Raw genomic sequence first — 24806 nt, 5'->3', positions numbered from 1 at the left:
ATTTCCGAAACCCGATCTAAAAAAAAAAAAAAAAGCCAAAAAAAGTTTGCCCGCCCCGATCTAGCGCACTACAAGCGGATTTTAAACACCACAGCATTAACACTCAGCATTTAATGCTGTTAAATTGCAGAGGAAAAAAAATATTATCAGGAACTTCAGCATATGCATCGATGTACGTATGCTGCTGTTAAACAGGTTCTTTGAAACTAAGGCTGATAGTTGTGGGTTAAAAAGACAAACTGTCACAGCCTTTACCATACATTTCTTTAACTGGCTCTGAATGCGTGTGTTTAAAAAAAAAAAATACACACACACAAAAAGGGAAGAAGTTCAGCTTTACAGCTCTCTCTTAAAACAGAAGAAAAATCCCACCCACAACAGGGACAAGCTGCAGCTTAAGTATTGTGCCCAGTGATCTGGAATAGCTTCTCTAAAGCTTGCAATCAAGTTAGACCAGGGGTCTCCATTCTCTGTGAGCTTGCAGCTGCCTTTGGCAAAGTTGATTAACCACTTCTCAGAGACTTTCCCCATCTGGGCCTTTGAGACTCTGGCCTTCAGCATTTCCTTCATAGACCCTCTTCATTCCTCCTTTCCCCAAGGAGTCTGGCCCCCCTCCCTTATCTCTTACACTCAGCCTATGGGCTAACTCATCAACACTCAGTGTCAGTATCATCTACACCAGGAGTCGGCAACCTTTCAGAAGTGCTGTGCCGAGTCTTCATTTATTCACTCTAATTTAAAGGTTTTGCGTGCCAGTAATACATTTTAACCTTTTTAGAAGGTCTCTTTCTGTAAGTCTATAATATATAACTAAACTATTGTTGTATACAGAGTAAATAAGGTTTTTAAAATGTTTAAGAAGCTTCATTTAAAATTAAATTAAAATGCAGAGCCCCCCCGGACTGGTGGCCAGGACCTGGCCAGTGTGAGTGCCACTGAAAGTCAGCTCACGTGCCGCCTTTGGTATGTGCGCCATAGGTTGCCTACCCTGGATCTAAACAGTCTGCCTTGTACTTTTCAGCAGGCAGGTATCAGAGGGGTAGCCATGTTAGTCTGTATCCACAAAAACAACGAGGAGTCTGGTGGCACCTTAAAGACTAACAGATTTATTTGGGAATAAGCTTTAGTGGGTTAAATAAAAAACCCACTTTTTCAGGCAGGGAGGCGAGAGAATTTTTAATGATTCAGTATTTGCCTGCTGAAAGAAGAGAGAAGGCAGAAATAGAGGGACAGAGATGGACTGTGACCACAGCTCCTCACCCCTCTGAACTAAGAGAAAGTGGAGATCCAGACTTTGCTATAGAGACTCCTCTCTAGCATAAATCCAACAGCTGGTAGGTTAGAGCATACCCCTACCAGCCCCCACAGCATCCCTCTAAAAATGGAGAATTATGGAAAATATCTGCTGGCCTTCAGTTTGGAATCTTCAATTTCATTTAGATGGACATTGGGTCACTAAGATTTATGAATTCTAAAATATTCTCCTTCTACCTTTGTTACACAGTATCATTTTAAAAAGTCCCCCAACAAACTATAAATTTACAGAAATAAATACTAAATGACACCAGTATAACTAATTCACCTGGACATGAGTGTAATGGACAGGTCCCTTCACCCGAGAAGTACACACACATTAGCAGGGCCCACTGAAAATGCAATATTTGAGATTCCTCAGAGGGCGATGCTCTGTGTAGTGCCAAATGCCTTGGTTTCCTTGCAAGGTCTCACAGAGACTTCAAATCCCTCCCCATGTAGAATCTCACTCGTCCATCATCTCTACTACAAGTCCAATAGCTCAGAAACGACTGTAGAATGAGCCTAATACTGGGATAACATCACACATTTGTACCAAGTCAGGCACTAAGCTAAGAAGTGTTACCTTCTCCTACCCTTGGGGCTGGAGATGGAGATGCTGAGGCTGCAGAGCGTCGAGGGGTGGAGTGTGCAGATCCAGGCCCACCCACGTGGAAGACATCCTCAGCAGCTGCCTGTCCACCTTGACTGTGGGCCCTGGAACCACTGATCCCAAACAGATCACTCAGCAAGTCTGAGTTAGAGGGGAGAGCAGTGGACTGAGTGGGGAAATTCTTGCTCATAGGGCTACCGTCTAGACCCAGAAGGTCGACATCCTCAGGGGGAAGTGGTGCTGGAGGCTCTTGCTGCTTTTTGCTGTGTTTTGGCGTCCCATGGGTTTTGTCGCTGCTAGCATTGCTGTGCTGACTGGAAAGGGATAAGAGTTCATCGTCCGACTGTTCACTCTCCTCATGCACTAGTGCTGCCCGATCCTCAGAGGTGGGGTGAGAACTGCTTTTGTCGGACTTCTGATCTAAGTGAGCAAAAGAATTGACATTAGCTTCCTGTTCTTCAGGTTTTTACATACATGCAGTTTATTAGCCTCCCATGGAAAAAGGCAGCAATAGCAAAACACACGTGTGTTCAGTTAAATTTAAAATGGAAGTGCCTAACAAAGATTAGTTAAGTCCCAATCACTTTGTACTGTACAAATATCCACACTTTACTGCTAGGGAAACTGAGTCTACAGAACAGGACAGCGTAAGAGCCTGGATGAGAACAGAAGCTGTTCCTGGGTCCAGATGTGGTGCCTCGACTGATTTGTCTCAGATTTCATTTATGGGGGACTAAAACACAAGCCAAGGGCAAAAGCATTTTAATGAAAGCAGCACTTGATCTTGAACCCAGCTTTTTAGTTTGGTAAGAGGGGGAATCCTCATGCTGGATTCCTAAACTGTATGTTGCAAAGATGCTGCAGAAGACTTGTGCTATAGAGGCTATAGGAGAGGTTCTCAAGCTTGTTCATAATGTGGAACGTGTTCTATTAGACCATTACGTTCCATGGAACACCAACCCTCCCATTGGCAGGCACAGACCACTTCCTCCCTGTAGGTAGTCACATCAGATGCCACAGGCATGTTGTAAGTGAAAGAGAAATACTGGGAAAGGCAAGTATTTTAAAACGGTCTTTTAATGGGTATTAGCAGCTGGAATCAATGGTTTTGAGTTTGAGATTATGAACGAACTACCTCAGTCAGACAAATCCAGGGCAAATAGGCACAGGGAATCTCACTACCTCAGAAGGGAGTGTTCATTTTAACTCAAATTGCAGCCTAACCAGTAGCCCACGGTGATCTAATGTGATCTTGTCTTTCACAAGCTGACCCTTTGTTTGAGCAAATTCATCCTTTAAAAACTAGAGACAACAACTTTTTGCAATACGTTGGCTGAAAATACTAGAGGCCGAGTCCAAGTACCTTGCCAGCTGAGAGTGGAGAGGAACGCCCCCTGGCCAACATTTTTAATGTTATCCTGAGGTGCATCTACAGGGCCTCGACCTGCAAGAGAAAGAACCAAATGCACCAGGATAAAAAAAGTCACAAGATAGTAAAAGGACATTGTCAGCGTTAGAAGCTGAAGGATGTGCACAAACCAGGGCAGTTCTCACCTGCCAAGGCCAGAGCATCTTGATGTTCCTGGTGAGAGGAGAAGAGAATGCTGGCATTGATGTCTTTTGTTGTGAAGTTCTCCCAAGGAGGAGTCAGGTCGGTCTGTCTATCAGCAGATTCTATTTCTATCTCCAGTGTAACATGAAACAGCTGTGGATATTTTTCTGGGGAGTCACAGGCATCCAGTTCAGGTCTAAATGTTGACAGAAAGCTGTTCAGTTAAAAGTAGTAAAGCAACTTTTTTTTTTGGCAGACACATATAAAGTTTGAAGTCTTCAACATGTGTCTATGTCTGTTATTGATTTTTACACTTTCGCCTATTCACTCCTAGCATCTTTTCAACTGCACACAAACAGCAGCAAAGTGGCAAGGATGAAGCAAGTATCTGGCATGTGTTACTATGAGACGAATCACACAAATCAGCAAAGTTATTCTTTAGCTAGTGCCCAAGGAAGGAGAGAGGGGAGGGAAAAACCTGTACTCTAAAGACTCTTGTCTCACTCCATCCTAACAGTCCCCATTTCAAAAGAATCAACCCAGGGCTGCCCAGAGGATTCCGGGGGCCCGGGGTCTTCGGAGGCGGGGGGCCCTTCCGTTCCGGGACCCGCCGCCGAAGTGCCCCAAAGACCCGCGGCGGGAGCCCCCCCCGCCGCCGAATTACCGCCGGAGCGGGACCCGCAGCTGAAGTGCAGCCCGGTCTTCGGCGGTAATTCGGCGGCGGGTCCCGGAACGGAAGGGGCCCCCCGCCGCCAAAGACCGGGCTGCGCTTCCGCGGCCGGTCCCGCTTCCCCCCCGCCCCGGCCCCAGCCTCTTACCCCGGGCTCCCTCCTCACCCGGAGTCTCAGCGCCTCGCCGGAACAGCCGCAGCGTGTGGCCGGCGGGGCCTGAGCTCTGTCCCGCTCAGAGCCGCGTGGGGAGGGGGCGGGGCTGGGAGCTCCACGCCGAGCGGAGGGAGCAGAGCTCAGCCCGGACCTCCCAGCCCCGCCCCCTCACCACGCGGCTCTGAGCGGGGCGGGGCTCAGGGGCCCCGGCGGAGACTCGGCGCTTGATGCGTTGAGGCTCCAGGAGAGGGGCGGAGGCAGGAGCCTCCGCTGTTCTCTTGGGGGCCCCTGCGGAGCCCAGGGCCCGGGGCTAATTGCCCCCTTTGCCCCCCCCCTCTGGGCGGCCCTGAATCAACCTCACTTGTTGACGGATTGTGCTGCTGTCCGCACTCTGTAGAGATCCAACAGCAGTTGAAAAATATAGACACTCCTCTTGAATAGAGATACTTCATTTAAAATAAAATGGAATCAATTACCCAAATTAGTCTGCTCCGAGTTGCAAACTCGTTGCCATAAAGTAGATGTGGGTTAGGACCCATCCCCAAATCAACTATTCCTTATCTAGGCCTTGTCATTATACTGGAAACCACAGCCCTGTTCTCCAGTGATTGGACAGTCTGTAAATCAGTCCAAGAAAGTTCCTTGTCTCATCACATGGGTGTAGTCCTTGTCAAGCCAGTTTCCGCTGAGTCGGGGGAGTTGGTGTTCCCTTCTGTCTATTCTGTTGCCTTCTCAATTACTGATTAGGAGCCTGAAGGCTGAATACTTCCTCCAGCCTTGAAATTTCTGGTCTGCCATTTTCTGCTCTCCGGCCCAGTGTGGGATTTCTACACCCCATCACATGGATCAAGCTGCCTTTTGACTGGACTCCACCACTTTGCAGTTAGGAGAAGTTAGGAAAAAACGGCACAGTAAGAAGCTATTGTCCCTGCACCATGCAAAGAGCACACTCAGCATCTGATTTTGCAGTCTAATGAATGCAAAAGTTGTAAGCAGGGAACATTCTTAGAGTACTCAAGCCCTAGTTTGGTTATTTAAAAAGAACTTTGTAAAACAGAGTTAATGAAATCAATAAAGCAACAGATGATGACATTTCCCTTGAACACTTCTACAGAGAAAGTATCTTATTCCATTCACCCATGAAAGGGAACAAGATCTTACCCATTTTATTGTTTCCCTCATCCTCCCATACTCCACACCACCATGCGGTCACCCTTGCAGGGGTTAGATATACCCTAGACTGTATGCAAGGACCTGTTTGTTTTACCTGTTACCTAGGGCACTGAAAATAAAAGTTGCATCTCAGAAATTAAGACATTTGCCTAGGATAACTCATGTTCTTGGATATTTTACCACAATGGACCAGCCTTGGGGAAGTAGAGGGCATAACTTCCCTCCCTATTAAACTGAGATAGGCGGACCTGAGCCAGCTGAGGGGATGTCCAGGTATTAGTTATACTGGAAACAAAAGGGGACCCGCCTTTCTAGGGAGGCTCAGCAAGTCCAAGAGTATTTTCCCTTTAAGGGACTTTCACTTAGTAGGCAGCAAATGTGAGTAAAACATTCTACTGTATATTCCAGGTGCTCCAGACAGCTCTCCTACTGCAGAGTCCAGAGTGGATATGAGCCAGCAAGACAAGAAGAGTGTACATCATGCATGCATTTAATATATGCAGTAACCTGGACCATTTAAAAAAAAAATAGGGAGGAAGAGGACCACTCATTATGGGAAGCCCAAATATTTTTTCTGCATGTTCACAATTGCCCATTATGTAGTTTGAGAATCCCTGAATGAGTGGTACCTAGGGAAGAGATGGCTCCCTCGAAGTAAAAGAAAAAATGGTCTGCAGAAAACCTTGTTTCTCATTTCCCCAGCACCTCAGAAGAGGCATTTGAGAGACACTGGAATAGAAGTCTGACAGTTTAGTCTTTTATCAGTAATGTTGTCAAAGCTACTCAGGCAGCAGATCCTAGAAGAGCTATTTATGCCCTGTTTATGTGCCAACATGTGCCAGCAATGCCCCTCTGCCATGTACATTGGCCAAACCAGACAGTCTCTACGCAAAAGAATAAATGGACACAAATCTGACATCAGGAATCATAACATTCAAAAACCAGTGGGAGAACACTTCAACCTCTCTAACCACTCAGTGACAGACTTGAAGGTGGCAATTTTGCAACAAAAAAACTTCAAAAACAGACTCCAAGGAGAAACTGCTGAACTTGAATTAATATGCAAACTAGACACAATTAACTGTGGCCTAAACAGAGACTGGGAATGGTTGGGTCATTACACTAATTGAATCTATTTCCCTATGTTAAGTTCTCCTCACACCTTCTATGGGCCATCTTAATTATCACTTCAAAAAGTTTTTTTCCTCCTGCTGACGATAGCTCATCTCAATTGATTAGACTCTTCCTGTTGGTATGCATACTTCCACCTTTTCATGTTCTCTGTATGTATAAATTTCTCCTGTCTGTGTGTTCCATTCTATGCATCCGAAGAAGTGAGCTGCAGCTCACGAAAGCTCATGCTAAAATAAATTTGTTAGTCTTTAAGGTGCCACAAATACTCCTGTTCTTTTATCAAACTAGTCAGTGATAGTCAGATTGTTTATATGCAGCTAATATGCTGAAGTTTGCATGCAGTACTGGTCTCTGCTCTAAAAGGTACTTACTTTGTAAATTTTAGCATAGTTGTTCCCAGTGCTATGAATCCAGTATGAAATTGAATCTGGAAGATTTGTGTGTTTGTCATCTTAAGAAAAAAAGATCACAAGATTAAATATACACTTTTTAAATAAAAGGGAAATAATTCTCTAGATTTATATAATATACAGGCAGCTAATCAGTTCTACTTCACTAACTGTTACTATATAAGTGAATACTCCTGGGGGAATTCTGCACCACTGCACATGCGCAGAATTTATGTTCCCCGCAGATTTGCTTCCCTGCGGGAAAGTGACTTTTTGACAGGGAAGCAAGGGAAGCCACAAAAGCGGTCAGGCGACCTACTCCAGCAGCATGTTTCGGGGGCCCAGGGCAGCTGGCAGAGAGGTAAATCACTGTGGGGCAGGAAGCAGGACTGGGGAAGATCCAGCTGGTGGCTCCTATGCCGTGCCAGGCTCAGCTGCTAGTCCCAGTTGGGCTGGGGAGGACAGGACTTCCTCTTTCCTTGCACAGCAACCGGGGCCAGGTCAGACCCACCCCCAGACCTGGCCCCGGTTGCTGTGCACTTCCTTCAGACCTGGCCCCCGGTTGCTCTGAAGCACTTCCTTCAGAGCTGAGCAGCTGAAGAGTGGTGGCTGCCGGCTGGGAGCTGCAGCTGGTATTGCCATCTTTACTCCTGTGCTGCTGCCTTCAGAGCTGGGCCCTCAGTCAGCAGCTGCCACTCTCTGGTCACTCAGCTCTGATGGCAGCAACACAGATGTAAAGAATGGCAATACCATACCATGCCACCCTACTTCTGTGCTGCTGCTGCCTTCAGAGCTGGGCCCCTGGCCAACAGCCGCCACTCTCTGGTTGCCTAGCCCTGAAGGCAGCACAGAAGTAAGGGTGTTAATACTGCAACCCCTAAAATAACCTTGCAACCCCCCACCCCCAACTCCCTTTTGGGTCAGGACCCCCAATTCAAGAAACGTTGGTCTCCACCGTGAAATCTGTACAGTACAGGGTAAAAGCACACAAAAAAGACCATTTCACAGGGGAAGACAAGATTTCACAGTCTGTGATGAGTTTAAGGCCATGAATTTGGTAGGGATTAGGAATGTGGAGTACTGGCTTGTTGCCACCTCCTTCCGTAGGGAGTCCAGTGGGCCCTTGCTTCAAGCTAGTTACTGGCAGAGGGTCTTTCAGTCTAAGCAGCTGGAGGGACCCTGCCCGGCCCCCTCCATACAGCGCCATCAGCACGGTCACTGCCTACTCTGAGCTTCACTCCCAGCCTCTCCAAATCTTTAGGGGCATGCCACACATTTTTATGGCTACGTTGCCTCCTTCCACTTCAATCTTTGTGTGCCAGGGTCAGCCTTTGACTCAGTGTTTGTGTTGTGTGTATCAAAAGGTAGACCAAACTATACTTTTGCTTGAAGTCGTCCCCCAATGGTTGATCTCATATGGTAGACAGAAAGGACAACATCTCCATGCACAGTGACTCCTAATGGAATTAGGACTTTCCCTTCTTGCATACGGAATTCCCTTTAAAACAAATGAGGAAGAAGTCTATTGTTATGCTCGCTTCAGCAGTACCATTAAAGCTATTGCTTGTGTACTTTAAAAATACATAATCTCAAAACTCAGACCATGATTAGTTGGTAGAAGTAGCATTCCGTGCTCTTGTTAGTTGAAACAGTAATGCTTCACATAGAACTACTAGTATAGTGCTGAAATATGCCAGGAGTAAGCCCCAGCACCTCATCACAGAAGTTCAGACAAGCTCTGGCAATCGAGTTTTAACACTGGGCATCAACTTTCCAATAACATTTTCACTTCTAGTAGCATTATCTTGCCCAATTCAATCACAGTCAGGGGGAACCCGCCCACCCACCCACCCAGAGCCTAGGAAATTAGATGTACTACACTTAAAAAAAAAAAAAAAAGAAAGACATATAAGAAAGCCATAGTAACTTACTTCATTCTTTCATATTCCTGGGAGGTTGTAAAGATTCTGGTTTCTCCAATCAGAATGTCACAGAAGGGTCGACACCCATTTCTCTGCTTATTGAAACAGGGGACCGGACTGAGAGAGACTGATTTGATAGTAAGAGGCTTACAGTGGGGGTGGATGGGCTTTTCTGCTATTAGATCACAAATGTATCCTAGGTATCTGGAACAAAGAGAGCGATTACCAAAATGATCCCATCACTAGGGCTGTCAAGAAATTGAAAAAAATAAATAAATAAAAACACCAATCACAATTAATTGCACTGTTAGATAATAGAATCGCATTTAAATATTTTTGGATGTTTTCTACATTTTCAAATATTTTGATTTCAATTACAACAGAATGCAAAGAGTACAGTTATCACTTTATATTTATTTTTATTACAAATATTTGCACTGTAAAAAGACAATAGCATTCTCAATTCACCTCGTACAAGTACTGTAGTGCAATCTCTGTCATGAAAGTACAACTTACAAATGTAGATTTTTTGGTTACATAACTGCATTCAAAAAACAAAACAATGGAGGCGCTCAAGTTTTACAATTCCACTTAGTCCTACTTCTTGTTCAGCCAATCGCTAAGACAAGCAAGTTTATTTTCATTTGCAGGAGATAATACTGCCCGGGTCTTGTTTACAGTGTCACCTGAAAGCAAAAACAGGCATTCACACAGCACTTTTGTAGCCAGCGTCACAAGATATTTACGTGCCAGATGCGCTAAAGGCTCATTCATATATCCCTTCATGCTTCAACCATCATGGGTCCAAGCTGATGACGGGTTCTGCTCGATAATCCAAAGCAGTGTGGACCAACACCTGTTCATTTTCATTAATAGAGTCAGATGCCACCAGAAGATTAATCTTCTTTTTTGGTGGTTCAGGTTCTGTACTTTCCACCTCGGAGTGTTGCTCTTTTAAGACTTCTGAAAGCATGCTCCACACCTCGTCCCTCTCAGATTTTGGAAGGCACTTCAGATTCTTAAACCTTGGGTCAAGTGCTGTAGCTATCTTTGGAAATCTCAACTTGGTACCTTCTTTGGGTTTTGTCAAATCTACAGTGAAAAAAGCGTTCTTAAAATGAACAACTCGTGCTGGGTCATCTGCCATATATTTCATATTATAGCAGTCTTGGATGAATGTGGGTAAAACAGAGCAGGGAACATACAATTCTCCCCCAAGGGAGTTCAGTCACCAATTTAATTAACATATTTTTTAAAAAATAGCGTTGTCAGCATGGAAACATGTCCTCTGGAATGGTGGCCGAAGCATGAAGGGTCATATGAATGTTTAGTATATCTGGCATGTAAATACTTTGCAATGCCGGCTACAACAGTGCCATGCAAATGCCTATTCTCACTTTCTGGTGACATTGTAAATAATAAGCAGGCAGCATTATCTCCTGTAAATGTAAACAAACTTGTTTGTCTTAGCGATTGGCTGAACAAGAAGTAGGACTGAGTGGAATTGTAGGCTCTAAAGTTTTACATTATTTTGTTTTAGAGTGCAATTGTGTAACAAACAAACAAAACACCCAAAAAACCTATGTTTGCAAGTTGCACTTTCATGACAAAAAGAGATTGCTAAAAAGAGCTGTCTAAAAGGCATGTGGGGGGGGGGGAGGGTAAATGGAAGACTCACAGCCAGACCTCCTTGGTAGGAGCTTCTCCCCCTGTCTCAGGACAGTGCTTCTCCAGGAAATGGCTTCTTTCCTGCCCCCAGCCTGGGCTGCTGGAACTCTTTATAATCTTTTCCCTAGGAGTATGCTTGGCAATGCGTGAGGGACAGAGCTTTCCTGACCCAGCACTGCTGGACCCTTTCCCCTGCCTCAGCCTTAGTGTGGCTTTGGAAACTCCATCACACTTGGGTTCATGCTATGTTGCTAAAAATAGCAGTGCAGACATTCCCACTCTGGTTGAGACCCACCCTCTTTGCAGGGTTCCAGAGTTTGAGCGGGAACATGTACACTACAATTTTTAAGTGCTGTAGCAGGAGCCTGAGTCTGTAGATTCAGGCTCTGAGATTCCCTTTTGCCGGTGTGGTTTTTTTTTGTTTTTTTTTTTTGGGCAGTGTAGATATACCCTTAGAGAGCAGTTAATTTAGCTCCAGCTAAGTGGATTGGAGGGTTTGTTTCTATAATGATCCTAAACAGCACTTTTAGAAAAGGAAAAAATAATGACAAATCCAAAACTTGCCAGGACACAGCAATGCTGCTTTCAGTTTAACTAGGCTAAGTATCTTAGGGCTTTAAACTTTTGTTTCTACATACTTATCACTGCATTTTTTCTGTTCACTCTGTGGGAGCCTCCCAACAGGATATTCTTCAGTTGCAAGACAAACCTACTGCAAACAAGATGTTTTACACAGCAAGTTTCTGATCAGACAAACTCATTTTGGGGGAAGTTTGAAGCAATCTTAAGCCCAGACTGGTCTTAATTTTTTTTCAACCTAGAGGAACAAAGCCATCATAAACAAACAGCCTTCATCTGTTAATCTTTGGACACAATTTGAGGAAAACAGCATTCACTCCTCTCACTTTACACAGGGTGAGGCTAGGACACAAAGGCTAAGGAACTTGCCTGACACTACATAGCTCTGGCAATGTTAACATGCTAGGACTGGAACTCAAGCTCCAAACCTCTTGCTTAATACTTTAGACCATCATTACTCAGGCTAGCATGCGGCACATGAGCAGTTCCACTGACTTCCGTGGAACTACTCACCGGAATTTTTGCAGGACCCAGGCCTGGACAGCTAAGGAGATGGGGACCACAGGCTTAAAAAGTTATACATTTAACTGTGTTGAATAGTGCTTGCCCAACTAACATACTCTACCTTCTGTGGGATGGCCAGAGTCCTATTCCAGGTCTCTTTGAGTTGAGCAACTGAATAGCTGGAATTGGACTAGAGAAGAGATGACAGAAACAGAACATTGCACTGACCAGAACTGCTGATGCTGCACGACCATCCTGTCAGATAAAATGCAAGAGCACATATCAGAGATATCCTGTTAATTGAAGGGAAAGGATAGTCTATTTTAACCCAATCCATATTTAAAAGTGCATTTCAGCAAGATTTCAATGACATGGCTGTATTAGAGCTAAAGGAGGAATGTCTATAGAAACTCTTGTTTCGGCGCTTTCATTTCCAGTAATTAACTTTTGAACCAGACTAAATACAGTTGATTTAAACGGATTCAGCTATTTTACCGAAATGCATAAAAGAGTAGCTGATTATTTACACAAGATTTTGAGGGCCCAGAAATAACTCGTTTTTGGATTGGAACTTCTGCTGTGTGTTTTAAGTAATCTGCTGTTTGTAATATTAAAATATAGCTGCAGATCTTGGGCTCACTGCAATAGCAGTGTTTTACCTTGATACAGGATTTGCCACGCCAGAACAGACTAAGGCTTAAGTATCCTGCTGAATATGGGCATGTGCTTGAAGTCAAAGGAGCCACTCATGTCTTTCGAGCTTACAGAGAGCTCTTCTTGAGGGTGAGAGCTCTGTGTAAACTCAAAAGCTTGTCTCTCTCACCAACAGACGTTGGTCCAATAAAAGATATTACCTCACCCAACTTGTTTCTCTATTATCCTGGGACCAACATCATTTCATACCTTATGTTAAGCACTGGTTTAAGTGCCTTGCTGAAGAGGGGCCCATAGTGGTAACCTGCCTATCGTTTGGACTTGGCTGGCTGTACAAGCTAGTTAGGGGGAGGGCGGTCAGAGAGAAAAATGCCCTTTGACACACACAAAATTCATTTGGGTACTAAGCAGGTCTTGGAGCTCTGTCATGTTCGAGTCTTTTGGGTTGGGAAACTACATACCTAGAGAACCTATGTGTTTCTGATTTTCCCAGTAGAACTGTACTCGTATTGAGAGTGACACTATGAGGCACCAGGGTTAATATTTATCGGGAGTTTCTTATGACCTAGGCAGATTTCATCTGGAATTTTTTACTGCCCCAAACTGCCAGCCCCGGAATGCCAACCTGGGCTCCGAAAGTTAAACAGAACTCCTTCGGGATCATTATCAACCGTAAAAGTTCTACAGGCCAAAGAGTGCGATTGTGTAGGTGTCACTGACACAATCTTCAGCCTACACTGTCCTTAACATCTGTGCAATTACATGGCCCTCAATGGATTTGTACAAGGCCCTGGAAACACTACTTTGTTAACAAGTCTGTTGATGTACAAGGAGGGACAGAACGTGGTTCATCTTCCTTAGCTACGTTGGCTCTGCAGGGTTCACTGGATTAAAAGCCATCAGACTTACTAACTTCTGTGAAAAGTATAACTGACTCAATACTCACAGGAAGCAGATTTGATGGGTAAGATGTCCCTCTTGTTGCAGAGAGAATTTTCAGAATAGACCCACATTTTAATGGTAGGTTTAATTATTCTTATTCAAGTGCTCCTCCCCCGAGCCAAACTAGAAACTGCATTTAAAGTTGTGACAAACCATAACACTATTCAAAGCAATGTCTGCTGTTGTGTTGGGCAGAAAAGGCTCTCAAACTAGGTGATCAAATATATTGCAATACATGCAAGATTAAAGACATGAAGCAATTTTAGCTTTCAATCAAGTTGAATTATCTCTTTATATGCAAGTTTAGGTTTTTGCATATTGGCAGATTGTATAACACTTATTCTCCTGTATGGACTTACTTCATTGTATCCTTGTACAATGGTGCATTTATTGCTGGCCAATTCCCCAGGGAAGCAAGAGTTTACAAGCAGAGATTTCTCAAATGCAGCTACTGGCTGACTTACCATGCAGTGGATGACACACACATTTTTTGGGTTCTGCTGTAACCAGTTGTGCATGTTCTTACATACAGCATAGAGATTATGCAGACTGGGCGCTTGTCTCATTGGCCAGCTACATTCAGATACCTAGGAGATCACATAGTGAACAAACATAAACTTCATAATCCCCTTAATTGAGACACTTTCATGGATCTTTCCTGTCAAAAAGAGCATGTTCCTTCCACACAAGGTAACTGCTGTGCTTAAACCCCTTCAGCCTCTTTTCATGCATACCTCTGCTTAATGGGGAGGCACGAATTATAGAAGGGGCCAGAGAAGAGAATTTTTTGTTTCATAATATGAAATTGATATTTTGTCCCTGACAATACATTTTAAAACAGTTTTGAAATATTTAGCGTGCAACTTGGATCATCCTTAGTAACCATTTAAAGCACTGAATTCTCTTTGGAAAGAGGAGTTGGATCAAATTGCTGTGCTTTGATTATACTGTAGTTACATTGCAGTAAGTCCTGCACTAGTCACAGGGTTGACATGTTAGCAAATTGGTTCTTAAAGTTGGGGCCTGGTTTTCAAGAGGTGCCGAGCAGCTCTTGCTTCCACTGACTTAATGGAATGGGATTTGAGAGACCTCAGCAACCCTGAGGATCAGGCCACTAGTGCCTAATTAGTAAATATTAATTCCTGGACTCTTGTTACCAAGAGAGAGATATCTGATTTCTACAGCACTCTTATGAGTATTACCCAATTCCTTTCTACAAAGAATTAAAGAGTTACTAAGATGTCAGCCAGAACATTATTCCTCAAATGCTAAGCGGTACAAACAAGCAAAGCACTTCTAGCTATCACTCATCCATACACTCTCTGAATCACACAGTTGTCTCAAGGACAATCTTTGCAGTGCTGTTTCAAGTTGCAGATTGGCTAGCCTTCCACAAACCTATTTTTAATTGAATTGCCTTTTTAAAAGAGGTCTCTGGTCAGAGGTAGGAAGCTGCAGCACCAAGTTTCTCTTTTTGTCTGAAGAGCAGTTTCCCCCTCCCCCCCCCCCCCGAGCAGACATTTGAATTCTGCTTTAGGAATACCAGGGGCAGGGAGGGGGAGAGAAGATGTTTGGTTAAACCTTCCTAAATACGAGGATGTTCCTTAGATGATCATATAAGCACTTAAAAGGAGAATGATAAAAATTTGGCAAGGCGGCTTACTCAGACTCTGCCCATAATGTCTAAGCAATTAATTCTGTATTTTGGGTTGTATTTAGTTAGAACCCTAATATTTGTAAGAGGATCAACAGCAAGGCTGGAATCCCCCTATAAGAATGTTTTGTTTCCCATTGTAAGCACCTAGCATGGTATCTGTTGCTGCAGTTAACGGTCTGTAAAACAAATTCTTATTTTAAGTTATGTACAATAGTCAGTCTGATCTGTAGCACATGAGCATACATTAGGGAATGCTCACATGAAGTGCAATGCACATTTATTTGGCCAGTTTTTCCCCCCCAGACACTTTCACATCATGATTTTTGAAAGTGGAGTTGCACAGGCAATTAGTCCAGATTGTGTTTTGTTGTTCTCCAAGAGAGGCTGTTACTGTCAATATGACCAACCACCCATAAACTAAATATCCTCTAACTAGGCCTTGACACAGCAGACTCTGAAAAAGCCATTACCATCTATAAAGTAAATATGCATTTCCAGCAGTCCATAATTATGCATTTGCTTGGTCTGTAATTACAGGCCAGCAAGCAGATATGCAATTAGGAAATTTTTAAGTATATGTTACATAGTTTTCTTTATTTGAAGTGCTACCTCAATATCACTAAGGAAATTCAACACAACATAAAAGTAAGTGAAAGTTTTATATGGCTTTTGAAAAATGGGGGCCTGTGGCCATGTTTATGATACTAGTGTTAGGACCGTATCAGCAGCTTGTTTTTGTGCTTAAGACTTTTATTTTGAATTTCTCCCAGCTTCCTTGGGAAACTGCCAGAGAAGCCACTACCAGGAAAGTCACTAGAACAGTGGTCTCAAACTCAATATACCTTAGGGCCAGTGCCAGTCCTCAAATCCTCCCAGCAGGCCAATGTCACTCATGCCGCCCAGAACCTGCCCCCCAAAACTCCACCCCCCACCTGCCTAAGGCTCTAGGAGGGAGTTTGGGTGAGGGGAAGGGGTCTGGGGTGAGTGGGAAAGGGGTGGGGATGCAGGCTCTGGGAGGGGGTCGGCGGTGTGGTGCTTACCTGGGGCTCCAAGGCAGGGCGGGCCACGGGGCCTCTGTGCGCTGCTGCCCCCAGGCGTCCCATTGGCCACAGGGACGTTTGGGGCGGGGGCAGTGCGCGGAGGCACAGCCCCACCCCGGGGCCGCATGGAGGGGCCGGCAGCCAGTGGAGCGAGCTGGCAGACGCTGCTCAGCTCCACTGTGCTGCCGGGGCCCTGGGGTGGGAGAAGTGCCTGGGGGTGGCAGGTGGGGCCAAGGGAGAGACCTGGCCCCAAAATTGCTGGAGCTGCGAGGGCCACATTGGGGAGGCTCAGCCCGCGGGCCCGGAGTTTGAGACCCCTGCACTAGAAGAATGGAATATTAAAGGACTAATGAGCATTATACTGTTTCTATTTACATTCTTCCAGTGGCTCTACATTTTGCCTTGCTAATTTTTTTTCAAAACTGTCTCCCACTGCATCTTCTATTGATCCATAAGAGCCCTGACATTAGTCCAGTGTTTCTGAGCACTCTTCATCTCAGCTTCATTGCCAACAAATACACCTGAATTCGTTAAGCAAATGTGAATTCAAAGCTCCTTGATTATTTTAACCTAACAGGTTTTCCTGATTCACTGACAGCACGCAACACCACCACAGAAAGGCCATTTGTAAACGGCCATTTTTTTAGTGGCAAAAATCCATGGTGTGCACACAAATGTAAATGGAATGGCTACCAGTGATCTAGACAGTAGCTGCAAATAGACTCTTAACTATAGATCAGACTAAACTAAAGTTAGGTAATCTCTTGCTACACTAGCTTAAGTTTAGTAATTAATGTTGCATTTTGGTGGAAGACAGAGCTAGAAAGGAGGAGGAAGAAGATCACTTGTAGGAAAGTTTCTACCAGTTATGCCTAACCTTGCATATCTACAGGGATCTCCAAAAAGCTTAAAAACCTTTAACGAATTGGAGCCCAACACTTCTGTCTGGTATCATTTTGGTTTTACAGAGGAGGAAACTAAGGCAGAAAGCATTAGTGACTTCTCAAATAATAAAAGTCAGTGGCAGAGCCAGATACACAACCCGTATCTAACTTCCAACCCTGTGCTTTAGCCACCAGATATTCCTGCCCTCACAAAATAAAGTTATATCACTGATTGCATCAATATTTTATAGAACTAGAGACAGTTTTGCAACACAGAAGTATGATGGTTTATTTTAAAGAAAACTTCTTTAGAAGCACCTTTGCTAGGATACCTGTTCTCACGGCTTTGCTTTTTTAATTCTTTCTAGTAGAGTCTGGTGAAGTGAGGTTTCCCTACGGACAGTACCAATACAGTAGGTCAGGGGTGGGCAAACTTTTTGGCCCGAGGGCCACATCGGGGTTGCACAACTGTATGGAGGGCTGGGTTGGGAAGGCTGTGCCTCCCCAAAGAGTCTGGCCCCCGCCCCTATCCACCCCCTCCCCTGCTTCTTGTCCCCTGACTGCCCCCTCACAGGATCCCTGCCCCCTATGCAAGCCCCCTGCTCCCTGTCCCCTGACAGCCCTCCCAGAATCTCTGCCCCATCCAACCACCCCCCCTCCCTGACTGCCTCCCAGGATTCCCTGCTCCCTTACCTAAACCCCCCATTCCCTGCCCCCTTACCAGCAGCAGGAGCTTGCAGCTGCCACACCCGGCCAGAGCCAGCTGTGCTCCCCACACTGCCCAGCATCAGAGCATTATGCTGTTACGCAGTCATGCAGATGGGAGCTACTTTCATTCATACACACTACAACTTTAAAGAGTTGTGCAACTCAGTCAGTATGTTAACCCTAAGTTTTATAGACCGAGTCTTTCAGAAATTTTTCTAAAAGAATAACTGCTTATTCCTCACTCCTCTGCAGCAGTTTCTAGTAGCTGTACAGGAGCCACGGGTGGCATAGCGGCAACCTAAGTAGCCCTACAGTCCCTCCCATTGCAAGCTCCGGGCCATAGCACTGAGCCCTCAAGGGCTGCGTTAACTTATGCCAGGGGCTGTTTGAGGCCCTGCCGTAGGCCAGAATCCAGGGAGGTAATGGGCATTTATAGCCACCTTTGGTCCCCTTGTCCCTGAACTGAGCCTTCCGTGCTCTGCCTCAGGAGGCACAGAACCTGCCCCCTTTGTTTTGTAAGAACTCTGGGTCAGACAGCAAGAGGTCTCGGAAGCAGTCTGTCCTCCAAAATTTGTGATCCTGGGCTTTGGTATCCCAGAAGAAAGCACTCACCCTGTTATGGAACTTGGCACTACGATAAGACTTCTGTGACAAATTGAAGACCGTGTAGTGGTCAGGATGTCGTGAATCTAAGAACGTCCGCACATCTTCAATGTGATTCCTGAATCCCAGTTCAACCCCTTCAGCAGGAAAAGACATAACTGTCGAGACCAAACACAAGAGTGAGTATGGACCACAACAGGGTTCAGAAGTTGGTTCATAAAAACGGATTACCACAGACAGCATAATTTCATTTACAAAAGTGACTGACACTTACCAATGATTCTTGAGGTAACATAAGATATATCTAGTTCTCCCTTGGTGTAACTAAAGGAAAGAAAGCAGGGAAGACACGTGTTAACATACACACCTACATACAGAAGCCAAGACAACAATGTTTCTCCATAAAGATTCACTTCAGATTAAGTATGGATAACAGGTGAGACAAACTACTTAGTACACTGGAAGTTAAGTCTAAACAAGATAGAAGTATAGTTTTAAAATGTTGCTTTCCAACAATGGACTGAACAACCCTCTCCTTTTTATACTCAATTGTCTTTACCCCATTGCCTTTTGTCCCCCACCCCCCAAAAGAGCATCCTCCACTTTTCATTATCATTATCTATCTGCCTTGACTCCAATTTCTAATGGAAATTTTTGAGCAACCTGCACAATCAGTCACTTCCACAGACACCTGAAAGCCTCTCGCAAGATCATGAACTATGCAGTGCTCTGCCAGCTCAGAGTTATCCCAGAACACACAGTGCACACCACAAGGCGGCACCAGAGCACAGTGCATAGTTGAGGTGCAGTCAGCAGCAGTGACCAACAGCATGCAACAAGTCAACAGAATTCTCTTAAAAGGTAGCGGTCAAGAGTGGATTTAAGGATGGGAACAATAAGAGGCTGAATAGGGAGAAATGAGATGTTAGCAAGAGGTTGTCGTCTCATGTTGAACAGCAGATGGGTGAGGGAACAGAGGTCAGTTGGAAGAATCGATATTTAAAAAAAAAATGGTCTGCATAAGCTAGAAGTGGGATTGCACAAGGGATATACGAGTAGTAAAGAGATTTGGAGAAGAGAATGGATAGGAAAAGCCCATTCAGATGTTCAGGATCTCTGATATTCACTCATCTCAACGTTACAAATCTTGCTTTAGTGGTCTTAGCTTCATTTAAACCATGTACCCAATTATAAGACCAACTCATTCATAAAGGTCACATCAAACAAATAAAAGAAAAGAAAAGCTTTCTAGATAAACTGGTCTTTTTCCAGGTTCTTTGTCCAATGCCAGTTAAGAAAAAAGTAGTTTCTTTCCCAGACATCCTGCAGCTACAGTATTTGTTTTACCTGCGTTGAGAGGCTTTGGTTGTACTATACCTGGCAACAGATTGCATAACTTTTGAAGAGGTATCTTTTAGGGTGTCCTTCAGGTTATCCTTCAAGTTGCTGAAGAGTCTCCCTGCTCCTCCTTTCACCATGTCTAGTAAGCCTCCCCCATAGGTAGATTCCATATCTGGCGACGATGCCCCTTTAAACAAAAACAAAAAACCCACACAACACAGATGTTACTCATTCAAAGCAAAGAACATACTGCCAACAGGCACTCTGCTTTAGCCTCGTGGTAACACAGCTGAGTGCTTTGCTTAAGATCAGGAAACAGGTTACTCTCACGGGTCTCCAGCCAAGGTGAAGATTTTTAGGAGTTGCTAGCATTGTGTGCAAGGCATCAGGTTGACAGTCCATAGCAGGGGTGGCCAAACCCCAGCTCTTTTGCAGTTAAAGTGCAGTTCCCAGAGCCTCCCACACCCCACCATTCTCCGCCTATGGGGGGGTGCTCAGGGCTTCTGCCCTGCGGCAGGGTGGGGCTAGGGGCTTCTGCCAGAGACAACTGCTAACTGTAAGAGTGGGGGGTGGCCACAATTTGAAGGTTCAGCCCTCCCAACATCTTGAGTCACACACCCCCAAGCACACTCCCCCTCTTTCCCTCAGTGGCCCCTCCCTGCAGCTCCAGGTGTTAGCTCTGCATGGAGAGGCAGCAGCAAACAGCTGCTGGGAGCTGCAAGGAGGTGCAAGGAGGTGTCTCTGCTGCTGGGAGCTGCTGGGAGCTGCAAGGAGGTGTCTCTGCTTGAGCTCCTTGGGGAGAGGCAGCAGCAAAAGAAGCTGAAGCCCCAAGCTCCAGCAGGTGCCACCTGCAGGGCGGAAGCCCCAAGCCCCAGCAGGTGTGTCCCAGCTCTCGAACATGTGACGACGGTCATATGCAGCTTGAAGGGTCAGTAAGTTTGCTTCCCCTGGTCTATAGAATAGGCACAGTATGGGCAAGAGCAGTACAAGCTATGCTACTTTTTGCCTCAACCCAGCTTCTGGGTACAAGCAGAATTCAGTTTCCATCAAGGTTTCCCTTCCTGTAACCGACTTCTCTACCACGAAATGGAGGCAACGATCTCAGCAACTCTTTTCACAGCTGACATGGTCACCAGCCTGAATGCATCTCAGAAGTCAAAGGCTCGGTCTCCCAATTACCAGTCCCTTAACATCTAGTCTCCTAGGAGAAATACAAACCAATAGCATTTCTATTCTCTGCCTTCCACCCTCGTAATACAAGCAATATGCAAGAGGGGATGATAGTAGGCATCCCATTTCACAGACAGGGTATCTTGGGAGTGGAGATAGTCATGGGGTTGCATGTTCCTGGCAATATCCGTTGTCAAAAGGCAAAGTAGGTGTGTCAATTTTACTGGGGGAGGGTGAGCAGAAGGGACATGTTTGTGGGTTTTTTTTAAATCATATACGTTTGTTCAACACCCTGCATAATGGGCCTGGGACCAGATTGGGACATTAATGTAATGTAAACAATAAGAGGAGGCATGTCTTCACAGTTGTGATTTTATGCTAAGAATTCAATATGATAAAGTGAACGTTCCAGAGCAAAACAAAAAAGTGAGAGCGTTAGTATGGTGGGATGCAATGTATTCTTATCGGGGCGGCTCCAGGCCCCAGCACGCCAAGCGCATGCTTGGGGCGGCAAGCCATGGGGGACGTCCGCCGAAGCCGCGGGATCAGCGGACCGCAGGCAAGCCGCGGGAGGCAGCCTGCCCGCCATGCTTGGGGCGGCAAAATTCCTAGAGCCGCCCCTGGTTCTTATACGCAGTATATCCTACACGTCACAAATCAAAAGAGTGATTTGATATTTATTTTTATTGTAATCATCAATAATTAAGTTATGAAAACATTTGTTATGGATGCAGAATCTCTGTTAATTTCCAGCTGAGAATATTGTTCTGAAGTGACTGCCAATTATGTTATAGATTGCAGTACACAAGTTCTTTTATTTCAGTCTGCAACTGAACTGCAAAGCATCAGTCTAGCAAAAGATTTAAAAATCCTTTGATTATCTATAATTAAGGCTACGTTTTAGTCACACGTATTTTTAGTAAAAGTCATGGACAGGTCACAGACAGTACACAAAAATTCATGGCCTGTGACCTGTCATAGAATATCAGGGTTGGAAGGAGCCTCAGGAGGTTATCTAGCCCAACCCCCTGCTCAAAGCAGGGCCAATCCCCAACTAAATCATCCCAGCCAAGGCTTTGTCAAGCCGGGCCTTAAAAACCTCTAAGGAAGGAGATTCCACCACCTTGTATTATATACCCTGACTGGGGGGTGCCATGCGTGATCTGGGTGGAGCAACCTGGGACCCCTGTTGGTGCTGAGGGGGCAGGCAGCAGCACATGGCCTGGGACCCCTCTGGTGCTGGGACAGAGGGTTGTTGGGACTACAAGGCTCCCTACCTAGCTCTGCATGCTGCCTCCGCCCTGAGCGCCAGCTCCATAGCTCCCATTGGCCAGGAACCATGGCCAATGGGAGTTACAGGGGCGGTGCCTGCAGGTGGAGGCAGCACAGGGAGCTGTCTGCTAGGAGCTGAGGGAGGAGGATGTTGCCGCTTCCCAGGAGCCCCCCTCCCTGAGGTAAATGCCGCCCAGAGCCCTCACCCCCCCCACCCCAACCTCCTGTCCTGAGCCCCCTCCCACACCCAAACTCCTGTTGCTGCTGGGGGTGGGGTGGCCAAAGACTGCCTCAGCAGCGGCCAGTGCAGCCAGCCCAGGTGCTGCCCAAGCTGCTCTACAAAGTAAATCCAGTTTCTACTTTGCTATAAACTGCCAATCCTATGTCCCTATTTAAATAATTTACACTACACTTGCTGTTTAAAATCCAACAGTAATGGAGACCATATAATGAACCAATGGATTCTATCGTTTGAAAGTTATGCTATTATCACCTTTTATCTAAGGCACGTTTAGCATATGGTACTGTGGTAGTTTCGGACTACAGGTCTGTCACATCTTAGGCACATTTAATATGCGTGATTTCAGCTCTATGCGGTCGGCAAAAACAAAACAATTTAAATACTGTTTCTGTAGTGCGGGCAATTCCGCCCGCCATTACACTCAATGTAATTTTGACTATACGCGATTTTTGCTTTACGCGCTGACTGCGGAACGTCACCCCAGCGTAAGATGAGACAGACCTGTAGTTAGAATGGGATCCCCTACAGAAGCTGTAAAATTTAGGACTGGTCAGCTGATACTTCTGCTCATTAGGAGAGCTTTACCTGTGCTTCTTACTACCTTTGGAAGGTAGATACTACTCCCTTCCACCCCCCCACACTTCTAAATAGCCATACGGTCGTAAGAGACTGATTAAAGTAAGGTGTTGGCTTTCAACTGAAGTAAGATGAGCGTATGACAGGGGAATATGGAAGACCAGTACAGAGAGATCAACATCTGATATTTCTAACATATAAGAAAGTGGGAGGGAGTTTTGTACTCAAAGATACTCTTGGTTTTTTCAATTCACCTTTAAGAGAACCGAGGGGAGACAGTAGAGAACATGGAAATAGAGGAAGTAGCTGAAGATAGGTGGTAGTCAACCTTCAAAAATTTGTGGAAGGAACTAAAAGAACATACTGAAAAGGCTGACCAAAAATGAGTATAAATATGCGCAACAGTTAGAAAGTGAATGCCTGGGGAGGTGTCAGGGGAAAAAAAATAATGAGAGAGAGAGAGAGAGAGACTCTTAAAAGAAAATTTAAGAGCCATCTTCATGGAGAACAAGAAAATTAAGACTGATGCAAAGATAGAACAAATAAGTCCATACGTTCTACAGATAGACATGGTGCTGGAAAAGAACTGAAGAAGAAACTCAAGCTGTTACCACTGAAAAGCTTAGATAGTTGGTGTCAAGCAACTGAGAGCATAGAACCAATAATGAAGGTTCAACAACGGGCAGTTATCCATCCTACACATATTGAGAAGCCTACATTACACCAGCACTTGACATAAAACCTTGGTAGTTACTGGACCCGGTATCTTCTAGTCAGTGAATTGGAAGTGTATCCTATGATCTGACAGATAAAGCGAATTTCCTAGTTACAAGATACTGTGCAGATCCCTTAGACAATTTACAAGAGAACAAAGTGACATTTCATTCTAGAGATAGCCCGTATCTTGAAGCTTTCTCTTTCTACTGCACATTATCCTTTAATTATAGAGAATATATATTCGTCAGCAGCTCCTCTGTCCCTGGCAAACAAACACTCTCTCCCAAAGCCATGCAAAAGTGTTTAAAACCAGAACAAATCAGTATCACTGAGCAAAAGTGATAGAGCATCTCACATGCTAAGCAAACAGATGCTGAAACCAGGAATTAATCCACGATAAGAAAAGGACTGTAAAATGACAGTCTGTTCAGGTAATTTCTACATAGTCATTTCTTTTTACAGAAATGGAAATCCCAGGTTTTTTTGGCTTGTCTGTCTTATACATGCTAACTAGTGAGGCAATATTTTTACTGTTGAAAAAAGAGAAAGCTGATTCTGCAAGTGCAGACGTTAATATTTTTTTAAAAAAATTAATTATATCATATCATGAGTCTGAATTAACCAGGATAAACATTGAGAGAGACAAGGTGGGTGAGCCAATATCTTTTATTGGACCAACTTCTGTTGGTGAAAGGGAAAAAGCTTTTGAGCTTCAAAGAGCTCTTCTTCTGATTACCTTCTCTTGAGTGTCCACACTAGCTTGGATCCAAAGCTAGACCAACTAGTATGGACACTCTGGACACCTTCTCCAGGCCTAAGGAAGAGCTCTGAAGCTCAAAAGCTTGTCCCTTCCACCAACGGAGGTTGGTCCAATAAAAAAAAAAAAAAAAAAAAAAAAAAGATATTACATCACCTATCTTGTCTCTTTCAGTTCCTGGGACCAACACAGCTACAACACTGCAAACAGGATAAATATTGTTGTATTTGCACCATCTGAACAAGACATTAAGTTATCCCAAGAAGCTTGCAAGTTATAGCCCACCAGCCTCTCTTGTTGCAACCGTCAAGCAAGTCTAGTGTCAACTACCACCATCATTGATTAGTCAGCCAGATTCCACTTCTGGGAGCACATTTGTCATATAAAACAGGATATACAGCCTATCTTCAAATCTTGCTGATATGATACATATAAACTTCAGTGACCAGCAGCAGACAGAGTTAGGGCTTGTCTACACTGCGACACTGTTGACAAAAAAAACTTTGGTCTTTCACGGGTACTTTCAAAAGCCCCCCTGCGAAAGACAAAAGTTTTGCTGAAGCAAGTGGCAGTGTGAATGCGGCTTTGTTGGC

General features: G+C 44.8%; 1 protein-coding gene across 3 annotated transcripts in view; it reads right to left on the bottom strand.

Moving 5' to 3' along the window:
• Positions 1-24806, bottom strand: part of DNAJC6 (DnaJ heat shock protein family (Hsp40) member C6) — a 63138-nt gene that overhangs the window by 20294 nt on the left and 18038 nt on the right. For all 3 annotated transcript variants that reach the window (XM_045028725.1, XM_045028726.1, XM_045028727.1), the window contains exons 2-12: positions 19517-19667; positions 18414-18463; positions 18149-18297; positions 13712-13834; positions 11773-11906; positions 8910-9104; positions 8359-8476; positions 6961-7040; positions 3461-3654; positions 3270-3350; positions 1880-2326 (exon numbers count right to left, since the gene is read on the bottom strand). In XM_045028725.1, the coding sequence (XP_044884660.1) occupies positions 1880-2326; positions 3270-3350; positions 3461-3654; positions 6961-7040; positions 8359-8476; positions 8910-9104; positions 11773-11906; positions 13712-13834; positions 18149-18297; positions 18414-18463; positions 19517-19667 (1722 nt within the window). The remainder of the gene's footprint in view (positions 1-1879; positions 2327-3269; positions 3351-3460; positions 3655-6960; positions 7041-8358; positions 8477-8909; positions 9105-11772; positions 11907-13711; positions 13835-18148; positions 18298-18413; positions 18464-19516; positions 19668-24806) is intronic.

This window comes from Mauremys mutica, chromosome 8, assembly GCF_020497125.1.
Source record: "Mauremys mutica isolate MM-2020 ecotype Southern chromosome 8, ASM2049712v1, whole genome shotgun sequence".
Taxonomy (NCBI): Eukaryota; Metazoa; Chordata; order Testudines; family Geoemydidae; genus Mauremys; species Mauremys mutica.
This window is presented reverse-complemented; position numbering and strand designations above follow the sequence as displayed.